The 26,147-nt window shown below is 41.8% G+C and overlaps 1 protein-coding gene across 1 annotated transcript in view; it reads right to left on the reverse strand.

Moving 5' to 3' along the window:
- The window catches only part of Brca1 (BRCA1 DNA repair associated), a 71,698-nt gene that overhangs the window by 34,664 nt on the left and 10,887 nt on the right, over positions 1-26,147 (reverse strand). Inside the window, exons 3-11 of the mRNA XM_057775846.1 lie at positions 23,921-23,974; positions 19,889-19,966; positions 17,912-18,000; positions 14,504-14,640; positions 13,378-13,480; positions 11,749-11,794; positions 9,883-9,959; positions 5,203-8,490; positions 4,158-4,237 (exon numbers count right to left, since the gene is read on the reverse strand). Coding sequence (XP_057631829.1) covers positions 4,158-4,237; positions 5,203-8,490; positions 9,883-9,959; positions 11,749-11,794; positions 13,378-13,480; positions 14,504-14,640; positions 17,912-18,000; positions 19,889-19,966; positions 23,921-23,974 — 3,952 coding nt within the window. The remainder of the gene's footprint in view (positions 1-4,157; positions 4,238-5,202; positions 8,491-9,882; positions 9,960-11,748; positions 11,795-13,377; positions 13,481-14,503; positions 14,641-17,911; positions 18,001-19,888; positions 19,967-23,920; positions 23,975-26,147) is intronic.

The following is a 26,147-nucleotide window of genomic DNA, read 5'->3' on the forward strand; positions in this document are numbered from 1 at the left end:
ATTTAGCAAGTCTAAGGTATTTGACAAGCAAAGAACAAAGGCATATAAGGAAATTTCTAAAATACATGTTTCTTCACAACTTCTAAAAAGAATGTTGATGCTGTTTTTCAGCTTAGGAAGGGAGACAGAATCTGTGTCACCTTCTGTCCCCTGAAAATGTCTTTGTTCTTCATTAAAAACAAGCCACTTTCCTAATCAACACGAAATTCACAGTTCTCAAGAGGATTTCATGACCACCCAAATTGTATCTGCAGCTTCACAAGGTTCCCACTGCTACTGAGACTGTACTGCTGTCAACATCTGCAGTGATGCCTATGCCACCACGTGGTACCCACGAGTACTGACATCACAGACAGCAGACCAATGCTTTAAAGGCTGACTAGTCTGCAGCCACTACCCCATCTAACCTCCAAATAGCCATTAAACACACCAGATCATCAGAAGAAGCAGCAACTGGAGCACTGGGGCAGTGACTTTCTTTTGGATTTTCCCACAGGAAGGAAACATAACTTAGACAAATTCTACTATAGGCAATTGCTGCACGAGGAAGCACAGGCAGGTGCTTGATTCAAATTCTGAAATAGCTCTTAAAAGAGCTCTCTTCTCTAGTTCCAGGACTGGTACCAAAGCTACAGAGAAACCCTGTCTCAAAAAAACAAAAATAAAAAAAAAAAGAGCCCTCTTCTTCAGTTCTATTCTCATATCCTCACACTTTGACAGTCGTGACACCGCCTAAGTTCCCTAAAAGGCACGTTTATCAAGTCTCCTTTTTCCAAAAGGGACTTAAGTGGCATAATACAGCTCAGGTAATAAGTTAGTATTTTTGGACAGTAAGAACTTTACTGTCCTCAGGACAAAGTTCAAATTCCTAAACAAGCCATCCAAAACTCTGCTCACACCTTGATCTTATCTGCTATTATCCCCAGCATGTCCTGTTTTCTAGAGACAAGGGAGCAGTCAGCGATCCTTAAACATTCAAGGCTTCTGGGTCTTTGCCTCAGTTGCTGCCTCTTTCAAAGCCCAGCTTAGAAGACTGTCTGTCAGGTAAACAATCTGCCTTGTGACTTGGCTCGTGCGGCCAATGCATCAGCATACTCAGGGGAACACACAACTTTCTTGATGGGAGGAATCGTCCCTTGTTTATTTTGTTTGTTTTTAAGATAAGCCTATGATTCTCAGGATAGCGGTACTAAGGCTATGGGTGTACAAGCATGCAACGCCATGCCTGACCCCACCGCCTAGGAGAGAGTAAGTTCTTAGCAAATAGTTACCGCAGAAATGAATGAATGGATGAATTAGTCTTTGGGGTAACAAAAGGTGGCGGCGGGGGAGCTGGCAAGATTGTTCAAGCCTAAGGACTTGAGTTCCATCCCTGGGAGCTGTATGGTGGGAGGAGACAAATCTTGCATCTTTGCCTGCCTGCTGTGGAATATGCATACATATGCACACAATAAGCATCAAAAAGGTACATTAATGATGTCAAATTAGGCATTATCTGTCATCTGTGACTCCTCAGTTCTATATAAACAGAGGGCAGAGACCCCAGTTCAATCATTTTGCTATTTGTGCCAGTCCAGATTAAAGTTACCTGTTTTGAATAGTTACTTGATAAAAAAAACCTATTAAAAAATGAATCTTGAACAAACAATAAACATATTTCTGGGAATAAGATCAAAGGTACAAGAAACAACACAGTAGTTTATTGAATGTCAAATATAATACAGTATGGCTAAGACAGATGGGAGAAAAACCTGGAACCTAAAAAACAAACAGCCAAGGGACAGAATTAGGTGACAGACATACTGACAGAGCCCACAATCTAAATCCAGAAAGGATCAGAGGAATTGAACATAGAAGACCTCCTAAGTCATTCAATCATTCATTATGGCAATCTTGCAAAAGTAGAGAATTTGTGGGATAAAAAAAGGCACAAAACAGACAGTTGTCTCAACGGTTTCTTCCCAACTCCCACAGGCTTCAGGTCTAGGATTCACTCTTCACAGAAAATGTCTCTAGGAGCCAACTCCTCTCTATTTGTTAAGCTCACAGCAATGCTTAGAGTTAAAAGACTTAAATACTGGACACCACCTAGTGTTGGCAAAGGAACAGGAAAGTGGGAACTCCAAATACTACAGAAACTAGAAGCACAGGCTGGCGTATTCCCCCTAAGGAAAAGCATAACGCTATGTGTCAAACATCAGAATTAGAGATGTGGTAAATATCTAGCAATCAGGATGTCTACTAGAGCGCTGTGACCAACAGCAATGGGCAGCAAAGGGGCAAACATATCATTACGCACTCAAACAACTATGCAGGTAACTAAAAAGATGTCAGATGTGATGGTGAACTCGTTACTCCAGCATTCGGGATGCAGAGGCAGGAGGATCTCAAGTTCAAAATCAGCCTTACATATAACAAAGTGAGACACTGTCTTCTACACAATTCCCGCACAAATAATAAAGTAAGATTAAAAAGTCACTGACAAATTTTAATGATACAATAAAAGGTAAATCACAAAATAAGTGTATAGAACATTATTGAATGGTTTTTTGATTTTGGAACTCAGAGATTCCACTTGCCTCTGCCTCTGGAGTGCTGGGACTAATGGGGTGTGTTCCCATATCTGGCTCCTTTTCTGAGTTTTTGAAGACAACAAAAATGTCTTTAGGAATACTATGAATTCTCAGTTTCATTTAATTTAGTAGTTTTTAGGAAAAGACGAAAAATTACTCACATGCTGGCAGCTAAAAGCACATTTATGCTTTAGGAGAGAAACAAAAGCTCCAGTAGGATGATTCAAAGGCCCAAATAACTCCGCTCTAACAGTGTGCCTGCTGGGCCAGCGAGGTGGCTCACAACATAAAAGCACTTGCCACCACACGTGTGGGCCTGATTTGATTCCCAGAACCAGTTTCCAGAAGATGTCACCTGATCTCCATACATTTGCCCTGGTGGCAGACACACCCACACACATACAAATAAATAAATGTTAGTAAAAAGGAGAAAGAATGAGCCTATTACAATTTAAGGAAGAAAAGCAAATCAACTAAAACCATACAGTCAGGTACAGAGAACTCTGAGCGGTACTCATGCCAGAACTAATAGATATTCTGCATTAGACCCCGCGCAGGAATACAGAGGGAACCTCAAGAAGCTGCCCAGCTAGTAACGAATGAGACCCTGATGAATCAATCTAAGGCTGGGATATAAGCTTAGAAAATTTTGGTGTCGCTTTTACTATATGAAAACTAGGTGACAGGAGCCAGGTCTGGTTGTGAGAAATATAATGTTCTTTCCAAGAGACTGTACTGCCTAAGGTACAGAAGCGTTCACACAACCGAATGATGAAGATTTAATAAAGCTGCTACCCCACACAAATGTCACCAGTCCCATACCAGGTTGAGGAATGAATATCATGGAGGCTCTTTTCTAATGAGGAAGAGATGACGTATCATCACCAACAAGCAACTAGACTACAAAAGACGAAAATAACAAGAAATATCCACAGCACAGTGAAAGACAGTCCTGTAGGTTTCAGATTGGTTGAGAATAAATGTATCCTTTTTGATACAATATTGCTTTCATAAACTTTGTTATGGGGTAAGTAGGTTTTAAGATCTGCTTATTTAGCCGGGCAATGGTGGCACATGCCTTTAATCCCAGTACTTGGAAGGCAGAGGCAGGGGATCTTTGTGAGTTCAAGGACAGTGTGGTCCACAGAGTTCTAGGACAGTCAGGGCTACACATAGAAATCCTGTCTTGGTGGCTGGAGAGATGGCTCAGAGGAGTAGAGCACTGGCTGCTCTTCCAGAGGTCCTGAGTTCAATTCCCAGCAACCACATGGTGGCTCACAACCATCTGTAATAAGATCTGGTGTCCTCTTCTATACTGCAGGATACATGAAGGAAGAAACCTATATACATAATAAATAAAAATCTTTAAAAAGAAATCCTGTCTTGAGGTAGGGGGGAAATCTTTAAAGTTAGCATTCAGTGTTCTACAGTGAGTTAGATGGTATCAAAGCTATAAAAGATATTCCATCAGGGTACTTCACGAACGAATGCTAGGCCATGAATCCAGAGCTGACATTAGCAGGTCTAAGAATGTAGGATTCATTCCACAGGTACAGAGGACATCACCAATGCGAATGCTTTTACCTGTGTAGTTAAAATATCACTCTGCGAGCAGTCTTCAGAGAGGTTCGTTTCACTCTCGTATCCAGATGCCGCTTCACCTACTGACAAGAACATGAGCCTCAGATGGAAGAGCAACCATGACCTCTGTGCCTGCGCTACCTGCCCCTTTCCTTCTCACAGCACTCGCTACACTTTCAGGTTACCTAAAGGACTAAACCCGGGCGCTGGTTTTCCTTTCAGAACTCCTACAACAGGCTGGGTGTGGTGTCGAGTGCTTTCATTCGTGGATTTTGGGAGGCAAAGGCAGGCAGATCTCTGATCCAGGCCAGCCAAGGCTACATAGAGAGATCATGTATTAAAAAACCACAAACAAATTAGAAAAAATTCCGCAATAAAAATCAGAAGCAATTAGGTCATTCAAGTTCATCCTATCAGACATTCTGGCTGCATGAAGGCATTTTAAAAAGATTTTATTTTTATGATTTTTAATTATGTATATGTTGTGTGTCTGTGTGGATTACTTATATATGAACATAGCAGGTACCTGTGGAAGCCAGAGCAGTAGATTCCCCACTAGAGCTGGAGTTACAGGTAGCTATGAGTCACCTGACATGAATGCTGGGAACCAAACTTAGAACTTAGGTTTACTGCAAGAGAGGATCTATAATTTTCCCCTTCATTTATGTCTATTCTATGTGCATTGGTGTCTTGCCTGCACGTATGTCTGTATGAGGGCACTGGGTCCTCTGGGGTGGAAGTGACAAGACAACTGTGAGCGGCCAGGTGGCCGCTGGGAACTGAACTTGAGTCCTCTGGAAAGAAAAACCAGTACTCTTGAACATCTGAGCCATCTCTCCAGGGCCCCCACCCCCCAAGAGTGTCTATTCTTAAACACCCCTGTCTCTACAGGCCCAGGAAAGACTTTTGACTTTTAAAGAACAGAACTATAGGAAGATCATCTTTCAAGTTAAAGCAGCAGTTAATGTAGCTGTACTTGGAAACTCATGTATCCCAAAGAGACATGAACATTTAGCTCACTTCCATAGACTGCTGCAAACAAAACTACCTGAATCTGGGATTATAATATCCTCTTCTTGGTCATCATCGTCTAGGCACGTTCCCATGTCCTCGTCACCTGAAATCAGTTCCTTGTCACTTCGGAAATCCTCCTCGTCCTCGGACTGGCGACGCATTTGTTTGGAAGGAGGATTAGACAAGGGATCCTGGGAAGCTGCATTCGCAGCTGAGTCCTGGACCACAGTGTGCTGGGAAGAGAACAAGCTGCCAGACCACTTGGCATCCTCACTAAGGTGATGCTCCTGAGACGCCTCTACCAGGATCACCTCATTATTGTTACTGTAGTCGCCGACGCCACGCTTCAGTGTTGCCTGGGTCCCTGCTGCTTTCTCTGACAGATGCTGTGTCACAACACTGCTAGGTCTGGTTCTGGTAAGCTCAGGTGTATTGCTTACTCTGCCAAGTAAGTGTTGGAAGCAGGGGAGATCTTCCTCCTCGGAACACTCGCTCTCTTCTGAGGACTCTAACCTCCTAGGCCCCCTGCGGAGACTCCGAGCCAGCAAGGCATGGGTTAAAGGGCTGGGGCTCCTACTGAACTCTCTTCTCTGGACACTCCCGTTAAAAACAGCGGACTTCTCCATTACGTCACCGTCACCAAAGCTAGTATTTCCCTGTATTTCAACATCATCCAGCAGGTCATCAGGTGTCTCCGAACAAACTTGAAAAATATGACCACTCCCCATGGGTTGTTCAGGCTTATCTGAGAACAGACATGGAGAGAAGTCTGCACCAACAGCCTCACCTTCCTGTTTTTTTATTTCAAGATATTTATAATCACCTACAGGAAAACTTGGTTTACAGACTCCAGGATGCATAAGACCTAATGGGAGCACAGTATTTGACTCAGTCCCTCTGTTTCTACCTCGTTGTCCTTGGAAGTTTTCACCGCTGGAAGATACTTCATTAATACTGCCCGAGTCGGCGTCTTGACAAGCATCTTTTCTGTTCTGGCTAATTGTGTGCACTGTACTTTGAACAACAGTCTCATTTCCCATTGCCTTTTCAGTCAACAATGGATCTTTCTCAAAATGTTTCTCTGACAGGGTTTTCGGATGGTCAGTTTTTAAGGAGGAGGTGATGGGAGAGACTGACTGCTTAAGATGGGAGCTTTGTGGAATTCCAGGGTTACCTGAAATGCTGAGATCATTTTCATGGCTTCTGTACTGAGATGAGGGACAAAGCCTGGACACTCCAGCACAGGCTGGATCAGTGCCTGGCCTACCTTCCTGATGAAGCAGAGGTAAACCCACTGTGGCAGTCCCTGCCTGTACACGGCCGGTTTCAGACTCTTTGTGTCCCTGCTTTTCTTTGTTTTGTTCACTTTCAGAAGTCACTTTTGGACTCACTTCCCTTAAGGACACAGAGGAAGCACGAGCTGTTACATACTCCTTTTGGGGATCTCTTGGGTTTGAAAATAACGCGAATGACTGGCGCTTTGAAGCCCGAAATGTATTTTGTAAACACTGAGTATCGAGTTCACTCTCCTCCGTTTCTGCTGTCCCCTCAGTGTGGCTACTTTTGTGTCTCGGTGGATACTTGAAGCACACTGTGCCACTTCCGGCATCTTTGGAACCATGGACCGGTTCCTTGAGGTTTTCACTTGCTACAAACTGAGGCACACGCAGACTGGATCCTGTCTTTGCATATCCAGCAGTGTTGGCTTCTAATAACGACACACTGCTCTGAGTGTCACAGTCAGTGCCAGGGACTAGTGAAACACTGCTACTCTCGGCAGATCTCTCAGTGGGCAAACCTTGCCCTCCACCCAGCACCAGTTCCTTCAGGTCTTTGGTACCGTCAGACACTTGGCTTGTCTGAGGTTTCCCTACTCCTTTTCCCTGAGGGCTAGGACCGACGGGTCCGTGAGCTATGTTTGTTAACTGCTGTTCCGGGTGAGCATCACTGGCCCTTCTCTTCTTTATTTGTTCATTTGGATCATTATTCTTCTCGGCATCTGCTGCAGGTTCTGTGTCCTCCATGAGCTGAGCCTTTCTAATGTGCCTAGGGGTGGAATTGTTTTTCTTTGTTTCTTCACTGCTGCTAAAACTATCAATTTGAAACTCAGCACAAGCAGGTGGACTTGGATTCCCACCGACTGGCTCAAGTGCGAGAACACATCTGGTGGAAGACTTCCTTCTCAGCCTGTTCTTAGGTGCTTTCGAACTGTGGGCATTTAATTCTAGCTCCAAATCGCTTATACTGTGGCTTATAGGTTTGGCTTTAGTTGTGAAAACAGACTCTTTTCCCAGTGATTTTATTGGATCAGCATTTTTCTCTGTATGAAGATTATTACCTCTTGCTTCGTTCTCTTGACCATTACTGGTAATGCCCATCATTTGGCCATCTGGCTCCGTTTGGTTGGCTCCCTGACTTATATTTTTAGGAGTCTTTTGAGTAACTGTTAAATCTACTTTCTTGATAAAATCCTCAGGATTAAGGCATGTAGTCCTCCTTTTACGCTTTAATTTATTTGTGAAGGGGTGCTCTTGTGTTATCTGCGGTTCTGTAAACGTGCCTATAATTTCAGGTACATGGTTCAAGTGAGGGTGGCTTCCCTTTCTCTGATAGGTTTTCCTGAATATTTTGTCTTGGATATTATTCTCTACTGGTCTGGAGAAGTCTCTTTCACTTTTACACTTGAAAGCTCTGCGGCGATCAGAGGCCACTGAGTCCATTTCCTTTGAAGAACTGGAGTGTCCATCTTCGTCATGTGAAGCTTCTAACACAACAGCCACCTCAGCGTCTAAACCGTGCCTCCTGTCAGATGTGCCGTCAGAAGTTAGCATTTCACCAGTTTTGGAAAACCACTCGTTCACCTTCTGAATGCTGCTATTCAGCGCTATCCAAGGAATATCTTGGGTAGCTCTAGAATCCTCAGGGCACAGGCTTTTCTGATTATTCCAGTTTTTCCTCTCACAGAGGGAATCAGCATTCTGCTCTACCTTTTTCTCAGCGCTGGGAATCTGCCTATCATTACATGTTTCTTTACTTTCAGCCCATCTGTTCCGTTGGCTCCTTGTGAAGCCAGACTGTTTGCTTTTATTATAGAATTCAGCCTTTTCTACATTCATTCTGTCTTCAGTGAGGAGTAAACTGCTGTTCTCATGCTGTAATGAGCTGGCATGAATATCTGTGCCACATGGCTCCACATGTAAGTTTGAAACAGAAATACGCTGACATTTTTCTGGATGCCTTTCAGTTGCATGATTCTCAATGGGGTTCAAATCTTTATCACTGCACTGATGCTGTTCAGTATTTGTTACATCCTCACAAGAAGCTGAAATATATAAAATAACAAGGTACTTAAAAATGGAATTATCATGAGAAAATACACACTTAATACAACTTTGGAGTAGAAATGAATCCATTAACCCTACTTTTTTAAATTTTAGATTAAAAACTTTGTAAGTGTATAAACGTTTTCCTTGCACGCACGTATGTGCACCACAGGCGTGCCTGGTGCTCAGAGAAGACAGAAGAGGATTTCAGATCCCCTGAAACTGGAGTTACGAATGGTTGTGAACTACCGTGTGGATGTTGGAAACCAAACCCAGGTCTTATGGAAGAACAACGAATTCTCTTAACTGCTGACCCATCTCTCCAGTCCCAATCCACTAGCTTTTTAAAATATTTGTTGTTGTTATTACTATTATTGGTTTTTCAAGACAGGTTTCTGAGTAGCCCTGGCTGTCCTGGAACTCACCTGCCTCTGCATCTGAGTGCTGGGATTAAAGGTGTGCCTTGCATCACCCAGCTTCCACTGGCTTTAGCAGAGCTAACATCATAAACTACGAATATAGTGAATCTGTAGCTCACCCTATTTTTTAAAAATATTTATTTATTTATTATGTATACAATAATATTTTGTCTGTGTATGTCAGCAGGCCAGAAGAGGGCACCAGACCTCATTACAGATGGTTGTGAGCCACCATGTGGTTGCCAGGAATTGAACTCTGGACCTTTGGAAGAGCAGGCAATAATGCCCTTAACCACTGAGCCATCTCTCCAGCCCCCTGTACCTTACACTATTTCAAGCTACCCCATTATGCAGTCTCATACTTTCATAAACATGGAAATTAGATCACATCTCCTCTTCCCCTACTCTCTAAAGCTGAAGAAAAAAAAGGCTTTCTGTTCTGTTTGCAGACTGATGCACTCTACATTTAAAAACTAGCTGACAGCTGGGTGTGGTATTCCATCACTGAGAAGGCTGAGGCAGGAAAAACGCTGGTAGATAGTTCAAGGCCAGCGTGAGCTGTAGTATGTTCGTTTCTAAATCAGTCAAAACAAAAAGAAACAAAAACCAGGTGGCAAAAAATGAAATATATCAACTAAGAGGAAAGGACAGCAAGGGCTGATGGCATGTGACTACAATCCCAGCACTTGGGTGGCTTAAACAAAAGGATGGTTAGACTACTCTGGGTTATATAGCAGAATTGTCTAATGGCAGCATGTAGCTGCACATGATATACTATGATCGCACCAGTATAGTGCCATTCGCTGTCACACAATGGTAGTTCAAAAAAAATGGTATTTTAATTCGTTAAAAAAATGCTGTGAATTATAAATTATAAATAGATTTGGAACCTGATCTTCAGATTAATTTAATTACAGAACTGCATCTACCTACTCTCTTTAGTGTCATTAAGCTGGGAAGGCTTGGCATTACCCTTTCTTGCAGACTCCAGGCTGGCTTCATCTTCAACTCCCCGAGGAGTGATCTGTAACAATTCCTGGTCTTGCACACTAAAGGAGGGAAAGACAGAAGCCTGAATGAGAAATTCTAGTCGTATGCTCACAAATCTGTCTGATGGGCAAGATCAAATATTTCAGCTCCCCTAGACAGGGTCGTGGCAGCTGAGCAGACTGACTCACCTTTCGGAATCTGCTCTCCTTTAATTGCCTTTCAGTAAAAATGGAATGATTAAAAACTGAGAACGGTCCCAAAGATCAGAATAGTGTAGAACACTGCTTTTTGGATATGCAAATAAGAACACACTTGTATGCTCAGGGACCACTGGGGAATTCTAAGAACCAGAGGTTGGAAAGTGGACAAGGCAGAGCCACTGCACTCATGAGCTCGCTACAGCCATGGTTGCTGGCACAACATCTGCACAAGATCAAGCCTGTCAACATTCTAGCATATAAAGGGGAGGGGCTCGTGAGTCCACACCCCTAACTAAGGAGCTACAGACAGACCATTGATTCTGAGGGAGAGTTAGTTTCCTTCAGGGGTATGGGGCTCCTGGTAAGCTGAGATTGAGTACACTCTCCAGTGGCTGGTCCAAACCCTCGAGTAATGGAGATATGGTTCAATGTTTTTTTTTTGTTTGTTTGTTTCGTTTGTTTTGTTTTTGGCTTTTTAAGACAGGATTTCTCTGTGTACCACTGGCTGTCCTGGAACTCAGATATCTGCTAGTCTCTGCCTCCTGAGTGCTGAAACTAAAGGCATGTGTGACCACGTCTGGCTGAGAAATGGTTCAGTGTTAAGAGCTCTGGGTTCGATCTCTAGCACCCACAGGATGGCTCGCAGACATCTGTAACTCCAGTTCCAGGGAACAGGATGCACTCTTTTGGACTCTTCAGACACTAGACACAAATGTGGTACACAAATATATGTTCAGGGAAAAAAAAAACCACAAATAATTTTTTTTGGGACAGTCTCTCTCTGTAGACCAGGATGGCCTTGAACTCACAGAGATCCACCTACCTCTGCCTCACAAAAAAAGAATTCTGGGATTAAAGGTGTGTGCCACCAAGTCCCGCTCTACATAAAAGTTAAAATAAAAACTCTTTAATCTCTACCACTGAACCAACCATACTTCCAGCCCACCCCCCTCCAATTTTAAGGTTAGGTAAAAGTAATTTGTAGCCAAAATTTTACAGATAATGACCAGTTATCACAGATCTTTTTTTTTTTTTTAATATTTATTACAATATTCTGTCTGTGTGCATGTCTGCAGGCCAGAAGAGGGCACCAGACCTCCTTACAGATGGTTGTGAGCCACCATGTGGTTGCTGGGAATTGAACTCAGGACCTTTGGAAGAGCAAGCAGTGCTCTTAACCACTGAGCCATCTCTCCAGCCCCTATCACAGATCTTAAAAGAAGAAACTGGAAGATTATAAATAAAATTAAACTTTTCGGACCAGGTGTGCTATTTTATGCCTTTAATCACTAGGGAGGCAGCAGCTAGAGCTCTGTGAGTTCCAGAACAGCCAGGGCCGCACAGATCCTGCCCCCAAATAAACAAACAAACAAACAAACAAACAGATAGATTCTCTCATACTTTCACCGGTCATAATCACTACCATATCTGAGAAACTCACAGAATTAAGGGTGTGCTGACTGGCACTGTTATCTAAACCAACCAAACAACAACAACAAAAAAACGGTTTCCCAGGAAATAAAATAAAGGGGATGAAACTAAATGATCCTTAAATTTTCTTCTAACACCATGACCTAAACCTAGGATCCTCAATAGTAATTAGATATGAAAATATCAGCTTCACAGACAAAGGCTCCTTATGACTCACCTGCAGCCATCTGATTTATTAACTATCTCTTCAGAAGAGTCAGACCCTTAGAAAACAAAGAATAAAATCCAAAAATCACTCAAGGTTTTTAATTAAAAGGGTCAAAAAACGTTTCTTGCAAAACATACCGCAGTTCATCCAGAAATATTTATAATGCATATTCTGTATAAGTAATGTCACATTATATAAATAATGTCCATTGTGTGGCAGGTTCTAACATATGTGGCAATACAGAGTAGCGACTGAAAGCATGGACTCCAGAGCCAACTTCCTACATCCAGATTCTTTTTTGTTGTTTGGGTTTTTGAGACAGGGTTTCTCTCTGTAGCCCTGGCTGTCCTGGAACTCACTCTGTAGACCAGGTTGGCCTAGAACTCAGAGATCTGCCTGCCTCTTGAGTGCTGGGATTGAAGGTGTGCACCACCGACTGACCATACTTCCAAATTCTTAACCTTGCTTACTTTTCTCATGCATAAAATTAGTAACTACCTCAGGACCAATATCTTAGATACAACAGCACTAAGATACAATTCAGTGCCCCTAAATAGTAACTGATATGAATTGCACTACTTTTATTAACACAAATGTGTGTGTAGTGTAGATGTCAGAGGACGACGTACTGCAATTGGTTCTCTCCTTCCACTATGTAGACTCTAGAAATTGAATTTAGGTTATCAAGCTGGTGGCAAGTGCCTTTACCAACTGAGTCATCTTACCACGCCCCTGGAATATTTGTACAAAGCAACAGCATTGCTGATGGATATATTATGATTAGAAGACATACACGTTAATTTCAAATAAATCCAATAAATGTTATAAAGATACATGGTGGTCCAGGGAACTCGAAATAGAACCATTCTTCCCAATTTGATTATTTATTTATTTTTAGATAGGGTTCTTCTCCATGTACCCCTGGTTGACTTCAAACTCATGATTCTCCTGCTTTAGTCTCTCAAGTGCTGGATGACAAACTTAAGTCACCCTCACAAATTCTAGAAAAGATGGTTAAAGAGTCCTGTTTGAGCTTTGAGCTCATTTCTTTTTTTTCTTTCGTTTTGGCTGACTGGAGACTGAGTGCAGGGCCTGAACAGTTTTCTTAGATCTCTCTAAATGTTAAGGCAACTAATCATGTTCTTTTTTATTTTTTTCTTTTATTTTTTTATTTTTTAATATTTATTTATTTATTATGTATACAATATTCTGTCTGCGTGTATGCCTGCAGGCCAGAAGAGGGCACCAGACCTCATTAGAGATGGTTGTGAGCCACCATGTGGTTGCTGGGAATCGAACTCAGGACCTTTGGAAGAGCAGGCAATGCTCCCAACCACTGAGCCATCTCTCCAGCCCCCCATGTTCTTTTTTATTTTGACTTTATATTTTTTTCAAGATTTACTTACATTTATAACCAGACATCTTTTCTTTCATTCCTTTTTATAAAGCAAGATTCTACAAGGTGTAAAGTGTTAACTTTTACATAATTAGAATTCACGATAGAGCCCATAAAATTATTGTACTTCATTTATCAAAATTTAGAACAACACATATAAATCACAATCAAGATTTTTGATAAAATTTTAACCCAAACAACCCAGCAAATATTTCGAACTTAATGAAACCTGAGACCCTTACCTAATTCAATGTACACAGATTTCTTTCGAGGCCGTGCCTGCTGATTTTTCTTCGTCGATCTCACAATTCCAAGGTTAGAAAGCTGGACACTGAGACTGTCTTTCTGTTAAATCATAGAGAATGCCTAAGTTTTATGTTTCGAAAATTTCCTTTATTTTTCCAAAACTAATTATAATCATGAGTATTTCCTAAGTATTAATACTAAAATTTAAAGCTGATAGCCTGTATTTCCAATCATATTTGAGAAGACTGGCAACATAAAATATATCTTCAAAAAGTATAAATGGTAAGAGGAATGCCTGAGGGGGAGGTTACAAAGAAGGAACAGAGGTAGCGAGGCTGGGAGTCAAGTGAAAGACCCATGAAAACACACTTTGAAAATGTCTTAGTGTTCTTTAACACATTATGTACTGATGTAAAAATATAAACCAGGCACTATAAGGATGACGCAGTGGTTAAGAACACAGGCTACTCTTGCAGAGAACCCAAAGCACCTGCATTTAGATGCACAAACCCACACAGACACACACATTAATTAAAGATAAAAATAAATCTAGTCGGGCAGTGGTGACACACGCCTTTAAACCCAGTGCTCTGGAGGCAGAGGCAGAAGGATCCGAGTTCAAGGTCTACAGAGTGAGTTTCAGGACAGTCAGGGCTACACAGAGAAACCTGTCTCAAAAAAACAAGAAATAAATAAAATAAATCTAAACCGTTTAAATAAAAACATTTTAAAAAGGACTAATGACAGTCATAAAATCCCAGTATTCCTATGAACAGTAAAGGTATATTTTGTAATCTCTGTTATCCAGTCACATACAGAGTAAGTCATTACGTTAAGTTGAAGTAATTTTCAAATGCTTACAAGAGAGCAATGTTCTTGTTTCAGACAAGCATCAGAGCTGAAGTTATAAAACAGGGGAAGGATTATAAGGTGTCTCTTGATCACAACAGGTTCCCTGCACTTCTAAGTTCATAATTCTTACTTATTGGAACACTTGTCCAGCCACTTAGTTTACCAGCATTCTCTCTTTACTAAGTTTTCATGTAAATCCACTCAGTCACTAATTCACAACGCTAATGCTTAATAAATAATGCCAGAAAAGAAACCAGAAAACAGCTTTACCGAGGTGTCATTTCCAGATTCAATCTGCCGAAGTCTTTTGACTCGGTTTCGGTAGCCCACACTCTGGATGATAGAAGTGTCGTCATTCACAGGTTCAGAAGAACTTTTCGTTTTTGAAAAGCTGTAACTGCTTGCAACTTTGAGACATAAAGTACCATGTTTTAGTTAGAAGAAAATAATAATCTTCCTTAAATACCCAAAAATACCGTGTTTGCTCCCTGCTGTGTAAGGACAATGCAAAGAATGAAGCAAGCCTGGTGGTGGCAGCAGCACACACCTTTGATCCCAATATTGGAGAAGCAGAGGCAGGAGAGTCACTGAATTCCAGGACAGCCAAGGCTACAGAGAAAGACCCTATCTTGAGAAACAAACACAAAAATAACAATTCATTATAGATATATTTAATTGTTTCATTGTATGTTTGAAGCAGATTCTGTGTATCCCTCATTAGTCTGGAATTTGATAGCTTTGAACTCACAGAGATCCATCTACCTCTGCCTCCTGAGTGCTAAGATTTAAGATGTATGCCACCATGTCTGTCTACCTTTAATTTCTAATTTATTCTTTAATTTATGTGTATGTGTGTATGTATGCATACGTTCATGTGTAGCATGTGGGTGTAGGTGCCTATAGAAGTCAGCAGGCACTGGATCCTCTAGAGTTGTAAGCCACCTGCTGTCATTGATGAAATCTAAATCTAGGTCCTCTGTAAGAGCAGGTAAGCATTCTTAATTATTGAGCCATCGCTCTTGTTCTGATTATCTAATTTTTTTTTTACATAATTTTGGTTTCTTTTTTTAAATTAATTTTATTTATTATATATAGTGTTCTGCCTGCCTGTATGCTTGTAGGCCAGAAGAGGGCACCAGATCTCATTACAGATGGTTGTGAGCCACCATGTGGTTGCTGGGAGCCGAACTCATGACCTCTGGAAGAGCAGTCACTGCTTTTAACCTTTGAGCCATCTCTCCAGCCCCCTAAAAAAATTTTTTAAATTCCAGTTTGGAAATTCAGAGACTATGCAAGTTATTTTTATAGTCCCTACACACTTAAAAACTAACAAATTTGCCCATTAACAAATTTACCATATTTCTCTCAATTTAAGGAGTAACAATATAAGGTGCATCACTACTGTTTGTACCACTAAGAAAGGAAACTTAAGCAATGACATACAATTGATAAAATGCTCCAATTTCAGAGACATTAAAATATACATTTCAGGAATGAAGTATAAAATGTAAGGCTGATAGGAATGGTTTAAAATGATACAGGCACCGGGTGGTGGTGGCGCACGCCTTTAATCCCAGCACTCAGGAGGCAGAGGCAGGCGGATCTCTGTGAGTTCGAGACCAGCCTGGTCTACAGAGCTAGTTCCAGGACAGGCTCCAAAGCCACAGAGAAATCCTGTCTCGAAAAACCAAAAGAAAAAAAAAATAAAATGATACAGGCTGGCAGGATGGCTCAGCAGGGCCAAATGCTTGTTGCGAAGCTTTATGCCCTGAGTTTGATTCTAACCTGTGGAGCTAAAGTTAACCTGTAGGCCTCACTTGCCCAAGGACAAATAATTTCCTGGAATGCTGGAGGCTGTTGTTCACCTAAGATAGTAAGTCAGGTGTCCTTACTTCAGAAAACAAGGTATTGGTTGCCCCAAATACACAGGATGTGCTTGATCACACATAGGTGGGAGGTATTCGGGCAGGAAGTATGTCAGGATGTATGCTTGGTCCCCATTGGAAGAAGGCAGATAGCCTTGTGGGTTCTGCCTTTACAAGCAAACTAACCTAATTCAGCGCCATTCTCTGGGAATCCTGGGTACGGACCTGCCCAGGCCAGTGTTAAAATAAAGTTTGCTTTAATTAGACAATTGTGGATTTGTTCTTTCTCCTTGAAATTTTCAGGTTTAAACCCATGTAAATGAAGGAAAAAATAATCCTAAAGTTGTCCTCTGATTTTCAAATGTGTGACCCAGCAAATGCATGCCTGCACTCAAACAAACTACCTCAAACAATAAAAAATTTAAAGTTAGGGCCAGTGAGTAAAGGCAGTTAGCAACAACCCTGAAGGTCTCAGCTCAACCCCTAACGCCCACATAGTAGAAGGAAAGAAGCAACCCCTGAAAGCTGTCTGGATCTGCACATATATGCTGTGGCATGTCTTAGCCACACCCCTCTATACACACAAACAAACAAAAGTAACTTAAAAAAAATTAGGGCTGGAGAGATGGCTCAGTAGTTATAAGAGCACTGGCTGCTCTTCCAGAGGATCCAGGTTTGATCCCCAGCATCCACATGGTGGCTCAAAACCATCGTAACTGATTCCAGAAGATTCAACTCCTTCTGGAGTCTGCGGGCAGCAAGCATGCATGCATGGTATACTGACATACATCGGCTTAGTTGGGGAGGAAAAGGTTTGCCTTACACTTTATATAACAATTCATCATCTAAAGCAGTAATGACAGGAACTCAGGCAGGACAGGAACCTGGAGGTAGGAGCTGATACAGAGGCCACAGAGAATACGGCTTACTGGCTTGTTTATCATGGCTTGCTCAGCCTGCTCTTACAGAACTCAGGATCAGCAGCGTAGGGGTGACCTACTCACAATGGGCTGGGCCCTCCTACATCAGTCACCAAGTAAGAAAATGCCCAAAAAACTTGCCCTACAGCCCAATCTTTTTTTTTTAATTTTATTTATTTATTTATTATGTGTACAATATGCTGTCTGTGTGTATGCCTGCTGGCCAGAAGAGGGCACCAGACCTCATTACAGATGGTTGTGAGCCACCATGTGGTTGCTGGAAATTGAACTCAGGACCTTTGGAAGAGCAGACAGTGCTCTTAACCACTGAGCCATCTCTCCAGCCCCCTACAGCCCAATCTTATGAAGTTATTTTCTCAATCGGGGTTCCCTCCTCTCAAATGACTCTAGCTTGTGTTAAGTTGATATAAAACTAGCCAGCACATACATGTAGGCAAAATTCCCATATACATGAAATAATTTTTATTAATTTTAATTTAATTAAAAAAATATAGAGAGATTAAAGAGGTTGGGTAGAGAGCTCAGTAGCTGCATGACATGGCGACTTGAGCTCGATTCCCAGCGCTCAAATAAAAAGCTGGGCACGGGGAACGCAGACACAAGGGATCCCAGCCTAATTGGCAAGCACCAGGTACCAGTGGAAACCCTGTCTCAAAAAGCCACGAGGATTGCTCCTGAGGAACAATACTTGAAGATGAGCTCTGGGCTCCATACAAATACAGAATCAACTGCCCCAGCCCAAGCTCCTTGCAATGAATAAAACATAATTCCAGGCACAGATTTAACGTAACCAGACCAAAGTCTCATCACTTATTCACATAAGATAATGTGAATAAGGTTCCCCAGTCAGCCCTCCAGTGCGCAACACTTACACTGTATTCCTGTATCGAGCTCAAAAGCATCAGTGATTTTCAGCAGCTCTTCAACAAGTTGACTAAACCTTGTACTTCCTTGCAGGCTTCTGAAATTAATTGTTTTGAGAAATGTGATTAATTTTAAGCACACTAAAATAAAGACATACAAACACATAGATTGTAAGTTTCCTACTTTAAACATAGCAGGAAGCACAAACTCAAAAAAATCAGTAAAAATAAACACACACATACCAGTGACATCACATTATAATCACTGGCACAAGAAAAAACTTCGTGGGCACACTTATTTTGCTTTGATTTTGTGTCTATGTGTGTGTTCATTCTCTTTTTGACTATACTTCTTTTTTGTTTTTGTTTTTTTTTTTTAAAGAAAGGATTTCTCTGTGTAACAACAGCCCTGCTGTCCTGGAACTCACTCTGTAGACAAGGGTGGTCTCGAACTCAGAGAATTTGCCTGGCTCCCCCTGCTGGAATTAGACTGTATTGATTTTTAAAATATTTTGGTGACTCATACAAGACTAAATCTCCCTAATATTAGTATCCTGGGCTAGGCATGGCTATACATGCCTGTGATCCGAGCACTTGATAGGCAAATATGGAGGGATTAACTCAAGGCCAATCTGGGCTACACGATACTGTTTCAAACAAAACAAAAAACCCGGGCAGAGTAGCACACTCCTGTAATCTCAACTGAGCCAAGAGGATCTGTAGTTTGAGGCTAGCCATAGTAATTTCAAGGCCAAACAGAGACTCTGCCACAAAGTTCCACCCGGAATGCAGAGTAGACATAAATCAAGAGCAGATTCTTAACATCCCAAACCAACCTAACCGCTCACTGCCAGCTCTGCTTCTCAGATTTCCATCAAATAGACACCAAAATCCAAAGACAGATTTAGGTTTACATAGAACAAAATTAACTCCCCCTTTAAATATCTGCCCACGATGTATTAAACACTGGAGAAACAACAGTACTAGTGAAGGGGATTGAGACACGGAAGTGCAGCCCCATCTGAGATAGACTGTATTCAGAACAATCAGAAAAGACAATATGTTATCTATGGCCATAGCAGCCAAGTGCTCCTGATAGCATTTGGTGTTGGAAGCTAAGCAGGATGGGGGCTAGTGAGCATGTGGATGGGAAATAAGGCACTAAGCTGCTAAGACTAGGTGATGGCAGATGTCCCAAGAACATCCAAAGAAATAATCTTAGAAATAATCTGTTTGCTAAGCACTTTTTTTGGAGACAGGGTCTCGTACAGTCCAGGCTGGCCTCCCACACACTATGTAGTCAGGGATAACCTTCACAGGCGGATCCTCTAACCCCCACCTCCTGAGGGCTGCTGTCCCAGGTATGTGAAACCACGCCTGCCTTTATTTTATTATTTTGTGTGTAAGTCTGTCTAGTCTGCCTACATGTGTGTGCAACATGTGCATGACTGGTGCCCACAGGTCAGAAGACTCCCCACGGGACCTGAGTTATAGACAGCCGTAAGCTACAAATATCCTTAACCTCTGAGTCAACTTTCCAGCCCTTATTCTTAAATTTAAAAAAAGTAATCAATTGACTAATTAATTTACTAGCTAACTAAATGATTAATTAGGAAGGAGTGTGTGTATATGCCACAGCTCATGTTTGGAGGCCAGAGCACAAGTTGCAAAGAGGCAGTCCTCGCCTTCCATCATATGGTTCATGGGAACCAAACTCAGGCCACCAGGCTTGAAGGCGCCTTTACCTGCTCAGCCATCTGCGCTGCGAGACATCTGGTTTGTGTGGTACCAACATATGAATTAACTCAGAGGCTTGTGTCTACCAGGCAAGCACTCCACCAACTAGTATGCCTCTTGCCCCCAAACACATTCTTGTCTATTTTTCTATTGATGAATGGTTTTACAGAACATTACCTACATATGAATTTCTACTTTTTTCCATGCCATTGTTGCTTCCAACCTCTCATGATCACACAGATTATATACCTTTTGGTTATTTCACTCTTACACAAAGGACATTGTGAAGGCCCTTTCTTCTGGTTAAGAAGTTTCAGCATACAAAATCTATAAATTAGAAAGAAAGAAAAAAAAACAACAATATAAGTTAATTTTCTTTTGTAGAAAGAACACCCAAAAAGTAACAGCCATGAAGATAATTTCACAGCTGCCCTTAAGAGTCATTTAAAAGGCAATGACAGGTAAATTACAATGATTTTTCAGTAATTATTTTTAGATGCTGCATAAGCAGAAAATCAAACCATGTAAGAAATAACCTATGAAAACTGAACTTAACCTGCATATGACTTACTATTATGATCAAACAAAACATTAAAAAATTAACACAGCATATTTAATGATACATTCATAATTATTTCATGCAGTATAATCAGATAGAAATGATTAAGTAGCTAATATAAAATGGTTGTATTCGTTTAAAAGCTCATCGCCTAGGGTCTGGGCTATATACACTTCAGTGATAAAGCACCTGCCTAGTATACACAAGCCCAGGTTTGCCCCCGGGACCAAGTAAAAGAATCTCTCTGTGGCTCACAACAAAGCTACAGTAAGTAGCTAAGACAGTAAGGTTCTGAAGCTAGGTGCCGTGGCACACCTTTAATCCAACACCCGGGAGGTGAATCTGAGTCCAAAGTCAGCTTGGTCTACAGAGTGAGTTCCAGGATAGCCAGGCCTACCCAGTGAAACCCTGTCTCAAAAGCAAACAAAAAAACCCCAAGAAAAATTAAAAAATAAGCCGATCATACACAATATATAGTTTAACAAGCACTGATATAGAAGCCAACAACAACAATTATTTCCATTATTACTTTCTTTCCCCCATCCTCCACCCCAAAACAAGGTTTCTCTGTCTAGACCTGGCTACCCTGAAATCCACTCCATAGACCAGGCTGGACCCACAAGGATCCACTTGTCTGAGTGTTGGGCCTAAAGGTGCGCCAGGCTCCATCATCATCATCATCATCATCATCATCATCATCATCATCATCATCATCATCATCATTTTAATGTAAACTTCTTGAAGCAGAATCATACAGCTATGTTGCCTTGGACCATGGCCAGAGAGAAGTGGCAGAATCCATCAAGAAACTCGTGGGACTTTATCTAAACCAGTGAGGTGACATGGAAAAAGAGCAAGACAGTAGAAATAGACATCTGGATCCTTGTTTGGGAGAGAAGGATGGGAAGAATCAGAATTCAGAAAGGGGGCCGGAGACATGGCTCAGAAGTTAAGAGCACTGAACCAGGTGGTAGCGGCGCACGCCTTTAATCCCAGCACTTGGGAGGCAGAGGCAGGTGGATCTCTGAGTTCGAGGCCAGCCTGGTCTGCAAGAGCTAGTTCCAGGACAGGCTCCAAAGGTACAGAGAAACTCTGTCTCGAAGAAAAAACAAACAAACAAGCAAACAAACAAAAAACCCAAAGAAGTTAAGAGCACTGGCTACTCTTCCAGAAGATCTGGGTTCAATTCCCAGCACCCACAGGGCGGCTCACAACCAGCTGCAATTCTAGTTCCAGGGGATCCAATACCTTCTTCTGGCCTCCACGGGCACCAGGCACACACATGGTGCATAGTCATCCAAGCAGGCAAAACACTCATACACATAAAACAATAAAATTTAAAAGAAAAAAATTCTTTCTTTTTCCCTTCCTCCTCCTCTATCTCTTTCCCTCTTTCTAAAACAGGGTCTTATGCTATAATCTAGGCTGGCCTGGAACTCACTATGTAGTCCATGGGTGACAGCTATCCTTGGTTATCAACTTAACTACATATGGAATTAACTAAAACCCAAATAGCTAGCCACACCTATGAGGGCTTATTTTTCTCCCTCAATTAAATCATTTGAAGCAGTTAGAGAGAGCTACCTTTAATCTGGTAATCTGGGCCATGCCTCCTGCTGGCAGACTATATAAAGGACACAGAAGGAAGCTTGCTCTCTTTTTGTTTGTTTACTTGCTCTCAATAGCAAGTCCATTACTTCCCTGTCACTAGAGGCCAATTATTTGGGCTTCTGGTGTGTATTGAAGACCAGCTAAGACATCCAGTCTTGTGCATTCTTAAGCCTTCCATTAGTAAATAGCCTATAAGTCATTCTAATAAATAACCCTATATATTTTCACATACCACAGAGAGACAGAGAGACAGAGAGAGATCCGCCTATCACCCCAAATGTACTCTTTCTACTTCTTGTTCATGTGTCAGGATGTGAGCTCTCGGCTGCTGTTTCAGCGCCATGCCTGCCTGCACACTGCCGTGCTCCTGCCCTGACACAGTGGCGGACTCCTAGCTCTCTAGGACTGTACGCGCCAATTAAATGCTTCCTTCTATAATCTGCCTTGGTTACAGTGTTTTCTCATAGCAACAGTAACTAAGACACATTGTAAACCATCATGTCTGGCTTAAATATTTTCATTTTAAAGGCAACATACAGCTAGATGTGTTGGCTCATTATTTAGGAGGCAGAAGCAGGAGGATCGCAATAAGTTCAAAACCAGTTTGGTCTACACAGTGAGTTCAAGGTTACACAGGGTTACAGAAGTGAGTCTCAAAAAACAAGAGAAAGTAAAGCAACAACAAAAAAGGAAAAAGAAAAATCAAACACTCCTAGGAAAGACAGCTTCCTTCAGAAAGAGACCCTGACACAAGAGAAAGGCAAAAGGATCGGAAGGCAAGGGGATAACAACAAAAAAAGCAGGCGTCAAGGAGTGTGGACTGTCAGGAGCTGCCTCCAGACGGAAGCAACTCTGCCAACAGCTGCATTTTAGCTCCTTAAGACTCACTTTGAGTTTCTGACAGCTAGAACTGCAATAACACTGGGAACTGTCTAAACAAACAACAAAAAGGACAAAATTCTTAATAGTCATCCCTCAAAATGGGGGAGATAGGTCCCGGGGATACCAAAATCTTTGGATACTCAATCCCCTGACATAAAAAGATATACAGTTTACTTAAAATACATAACATAAAAAATATAAATGATAGGGCCGGGCGGTGGTGGCGCACGCCTTTAATCCCAGCACTCGGGAGGCAGGCTGATCTCTGTGAGTTCGAGACCAGCCTGGTCTACAAGAGCTAGTTCCAGGACAGGCTCCAAAACCACAGAGAAACCCTGCCTCAAAAAACAAAAAATAAATAAATTAATTAATTAATTAAAAAAAATATATATATATATATATATATATATATAAATAAATGATAGGGGCTGGAAAGATAGTTCAGTGGTTAAGAACACTAGCTGTCCTTCAGGGGACCTGAGTTTACTTCTCAGCACCCATAAGTGGCAGATCACAACTGTCTCTAACTCCGGCTCTGGGAGATCCAACACCCTCCTCTAGCCTCCATGGGTACCCATACACACGTGCATGCACACATTCACATAAACATAGACACACAAATATAAATAATTATTTTTAACCATATGATGCATATTTCTGACTTTATATTGTTTAGGGAACAATGAAAAGAAAATTCTGCATATATTCAATGTAGACACAATTTGTTTCCTGAATATTTTCGTCCCAAGGTTGGTTGACTCAGCCAATACATAACCATCTCTAGATATGAAGGGCCACACGGAACTAGAATCATTGATATTAATGAACTGTAGCCTAAATACACAGTGCTCATATCTCTATCTTCAGCAGCATCATGAAGCGGGCAAACACTGTACCTTTTTAGTGGGAAGAGCAGGACATAGACAGGAATGACAAACTGGGAAGGCTGAACAAATGTGCTCATTTCACAATTGCTTTCAGTCTACATTCACCGTTGGACACCGAAAACAAACGAAACAGCTGTTCAAAGGGATGCTACAGATTCTTTTAGATAAGCAATGTCAAAACTTTACCAAGAACTATGGTGATGGCCAATATATATGATGAACTCATAACTACTCCCCGAGGAAGAAAAACAAGTTTAACTAAAAAACCAATGCCTCTATAGAGCTATGTAATGATGAACACGCACAAAAGTTAATAACGGATCCACAAAATTGTTCACTTACTTGCAAAATATGTGATCGCACTTTGTGGAAATGGGTTCTTTGATCAATTCCAAACTAGACAAGTACAAGGACAAAGTAGAGAGAGAAAAAATAAATAAATGAGGTGTATTAAGTTCTTTATAAGCAAATGGTTTTTTAAGTAGAGGTTCAGCTTTAAGTTGCTATAACTGAGCCCAAGTATAGATTTAAGGGAATGAATGGTTCTTCACCTGGGGGGGGCGTCAAATGACCCGTTCACAGGGGTCACCTAAGATCATCGGAAAACACACATTTACATTATGATTTGTAACAGCAGCAAAATCAGTTATTGAGTAGCAGTGAAATAATTTTATGGTTGGGTATAGTGATATTTTTGCTTTAACAAATAAAGCTTACCTGAAGATCAGAGTGCAGAGCTAAGCCACTAGAGGCAGTAGTGGCACACGCCTTCAATGCCAGTACCTGGGAGTTCAATGCCTTTAATCCCAGCACTAGGGAGGTAGAGATAGGAAGGGATTTGGCTGGGTGGAGAGAGGAATACAATGTGGGAGGAGATAGGAGCTGGTACAGTCTAAGGTGCAGTCTGAAGCAGTCAGACAGAGGACAAAGCCTGAGCATACAGTCCGAGGATTCCTAGAGACAGAATCTCAACCCTCTTTGGTCTGAGCATTGGTAGAGGTAAGAACTCTACTGTCTGCCTGGCTGCTTTGCTTCTCTGATCCTGCTTTCAACCCCAAATATCTGACTCTGAGCTTTTATTATTAAGACCAGTTAGAATTTGTGCTACAGTTGGGGGTCACCATAGCATGAGGAGTTGTATTAAAGAGTTGCAGCATTAGGAAGGTTGAGAACCATGATTTAGGACAATTTAATATTAAAGGTCTGTCACGCTGGGAGCAAGGGACAAGGAGAAAGTATGATCTTGCTGGGTGTGGAGAAGCCTCCAGCCCTGTGGAGGCAAGAGCACGCGGCTCTATCCTGAGAGTTCCAGACCAGCCAGGCCTCCACTTCGAGACCCTGTCTCAAACAAAACAAAACAAAAAACCCAACAAAGATCCTTCACTGAGCATTCAGAAACATAACAGAAATGCTGATCTCTTCAATGATCTACCCTACTGCTAGCATTTAAAAGATTAGCTAGGTTGGGAATGTAGCTCAGCAGTAGAGCACCTCCCTAGCACGTTCAAGGCCCTGGGTTTAACAACTTCCCCCACCCCCCACCACAAGTCGATTTCATATTGATTATTCTCACTTTTTCGGCCAGCATTTTAAGTGCATATCCTGAATCTTAACTAAATGCCACAAATGGAAAACTTGTGCACGGTGTGGTAGTGCATCCCCACAGTTCCAGAACTTGAGAAATAGAGAAGCAGAAGAATGAAGAGTTCAAAGTCATCCACAGCTAAAAAGCAAGGTCAAGGTCAGCCTTGGCTACAGAAATCCTGTCTCAAAAAAAATCAAACCAGTGGCTGGAAAGATGGCTCAGTGTTGAGAGCACTTGTTACTCTTCCAGAGGACCTAACCAGTTCCCAGTACCCGTATCACCTGGCTCGTAACTGTCAGCAGCCACAGTTCTAAAGGTCCTGATATATGTTCCTGGCCTCCAGGAACCCAAACATATGTGACATACCTTGATATGGATGGACACACATAAATAAAACCTTTAAAAATAAAAATAAGAAAGAAAGTAACTTTTGCCTTGTAGTAATCTTTCCCTAGTGTGCTAGAGGATGTATGTGGACCACATTTCTGCACTGTCCTTGTCTTTGGGAGCCAGGTGTCAGACTCCCTGCACTAGAGTTACAGGCTGTTGTGAAGCACCTGATGTGGGTGCTGGGAACTGAACCTGTGTCCTCTGGAAGGAGCAGCTCTTCCGCCTCTGCAGCCCCAGTTAAAAGTTTTCACTTGAACTGTGTGTACATGTAGAGGCCAGAACTACTCTGGAGTTAGTTCTCTCCATCTTTATGAGGGTTACACGGATCAAACCAAGGTCACTGGGCTTGTGCAGCAAGGGCCTTTACCCACCAAGCCCACACCATCCCTAACAAAATATGAACCATCCCTTTGTGCCTTACAAAAGCTAGGCAAGTGCTCTCCCACTGAACGACGGTCCTAGCTCTGCTTTCCTAAGTAACTGGTGACAGGTCAGGTATGACATCAAATCAGATGCCAGGATATCAAAGTGTTTGTGACCAAGTAACCTTAATTTTACTTAATATGGTCCCAAAGGCTACCAGTGACGATGTCG

This window comes from Chionomys nivalis, chromosome 7, assembly GCF_950005125.1.
Source record: "Chionomys nivalis chromosome 7, mChiNiv1.1, whole genome shotgun sequence".
NCBI classification, from domain to species: Eukaryota; Metazoa; Chordata; class Mammalia; order Rodentia; family Cricetidae; genus Chionomys; species Chionomys nivalis.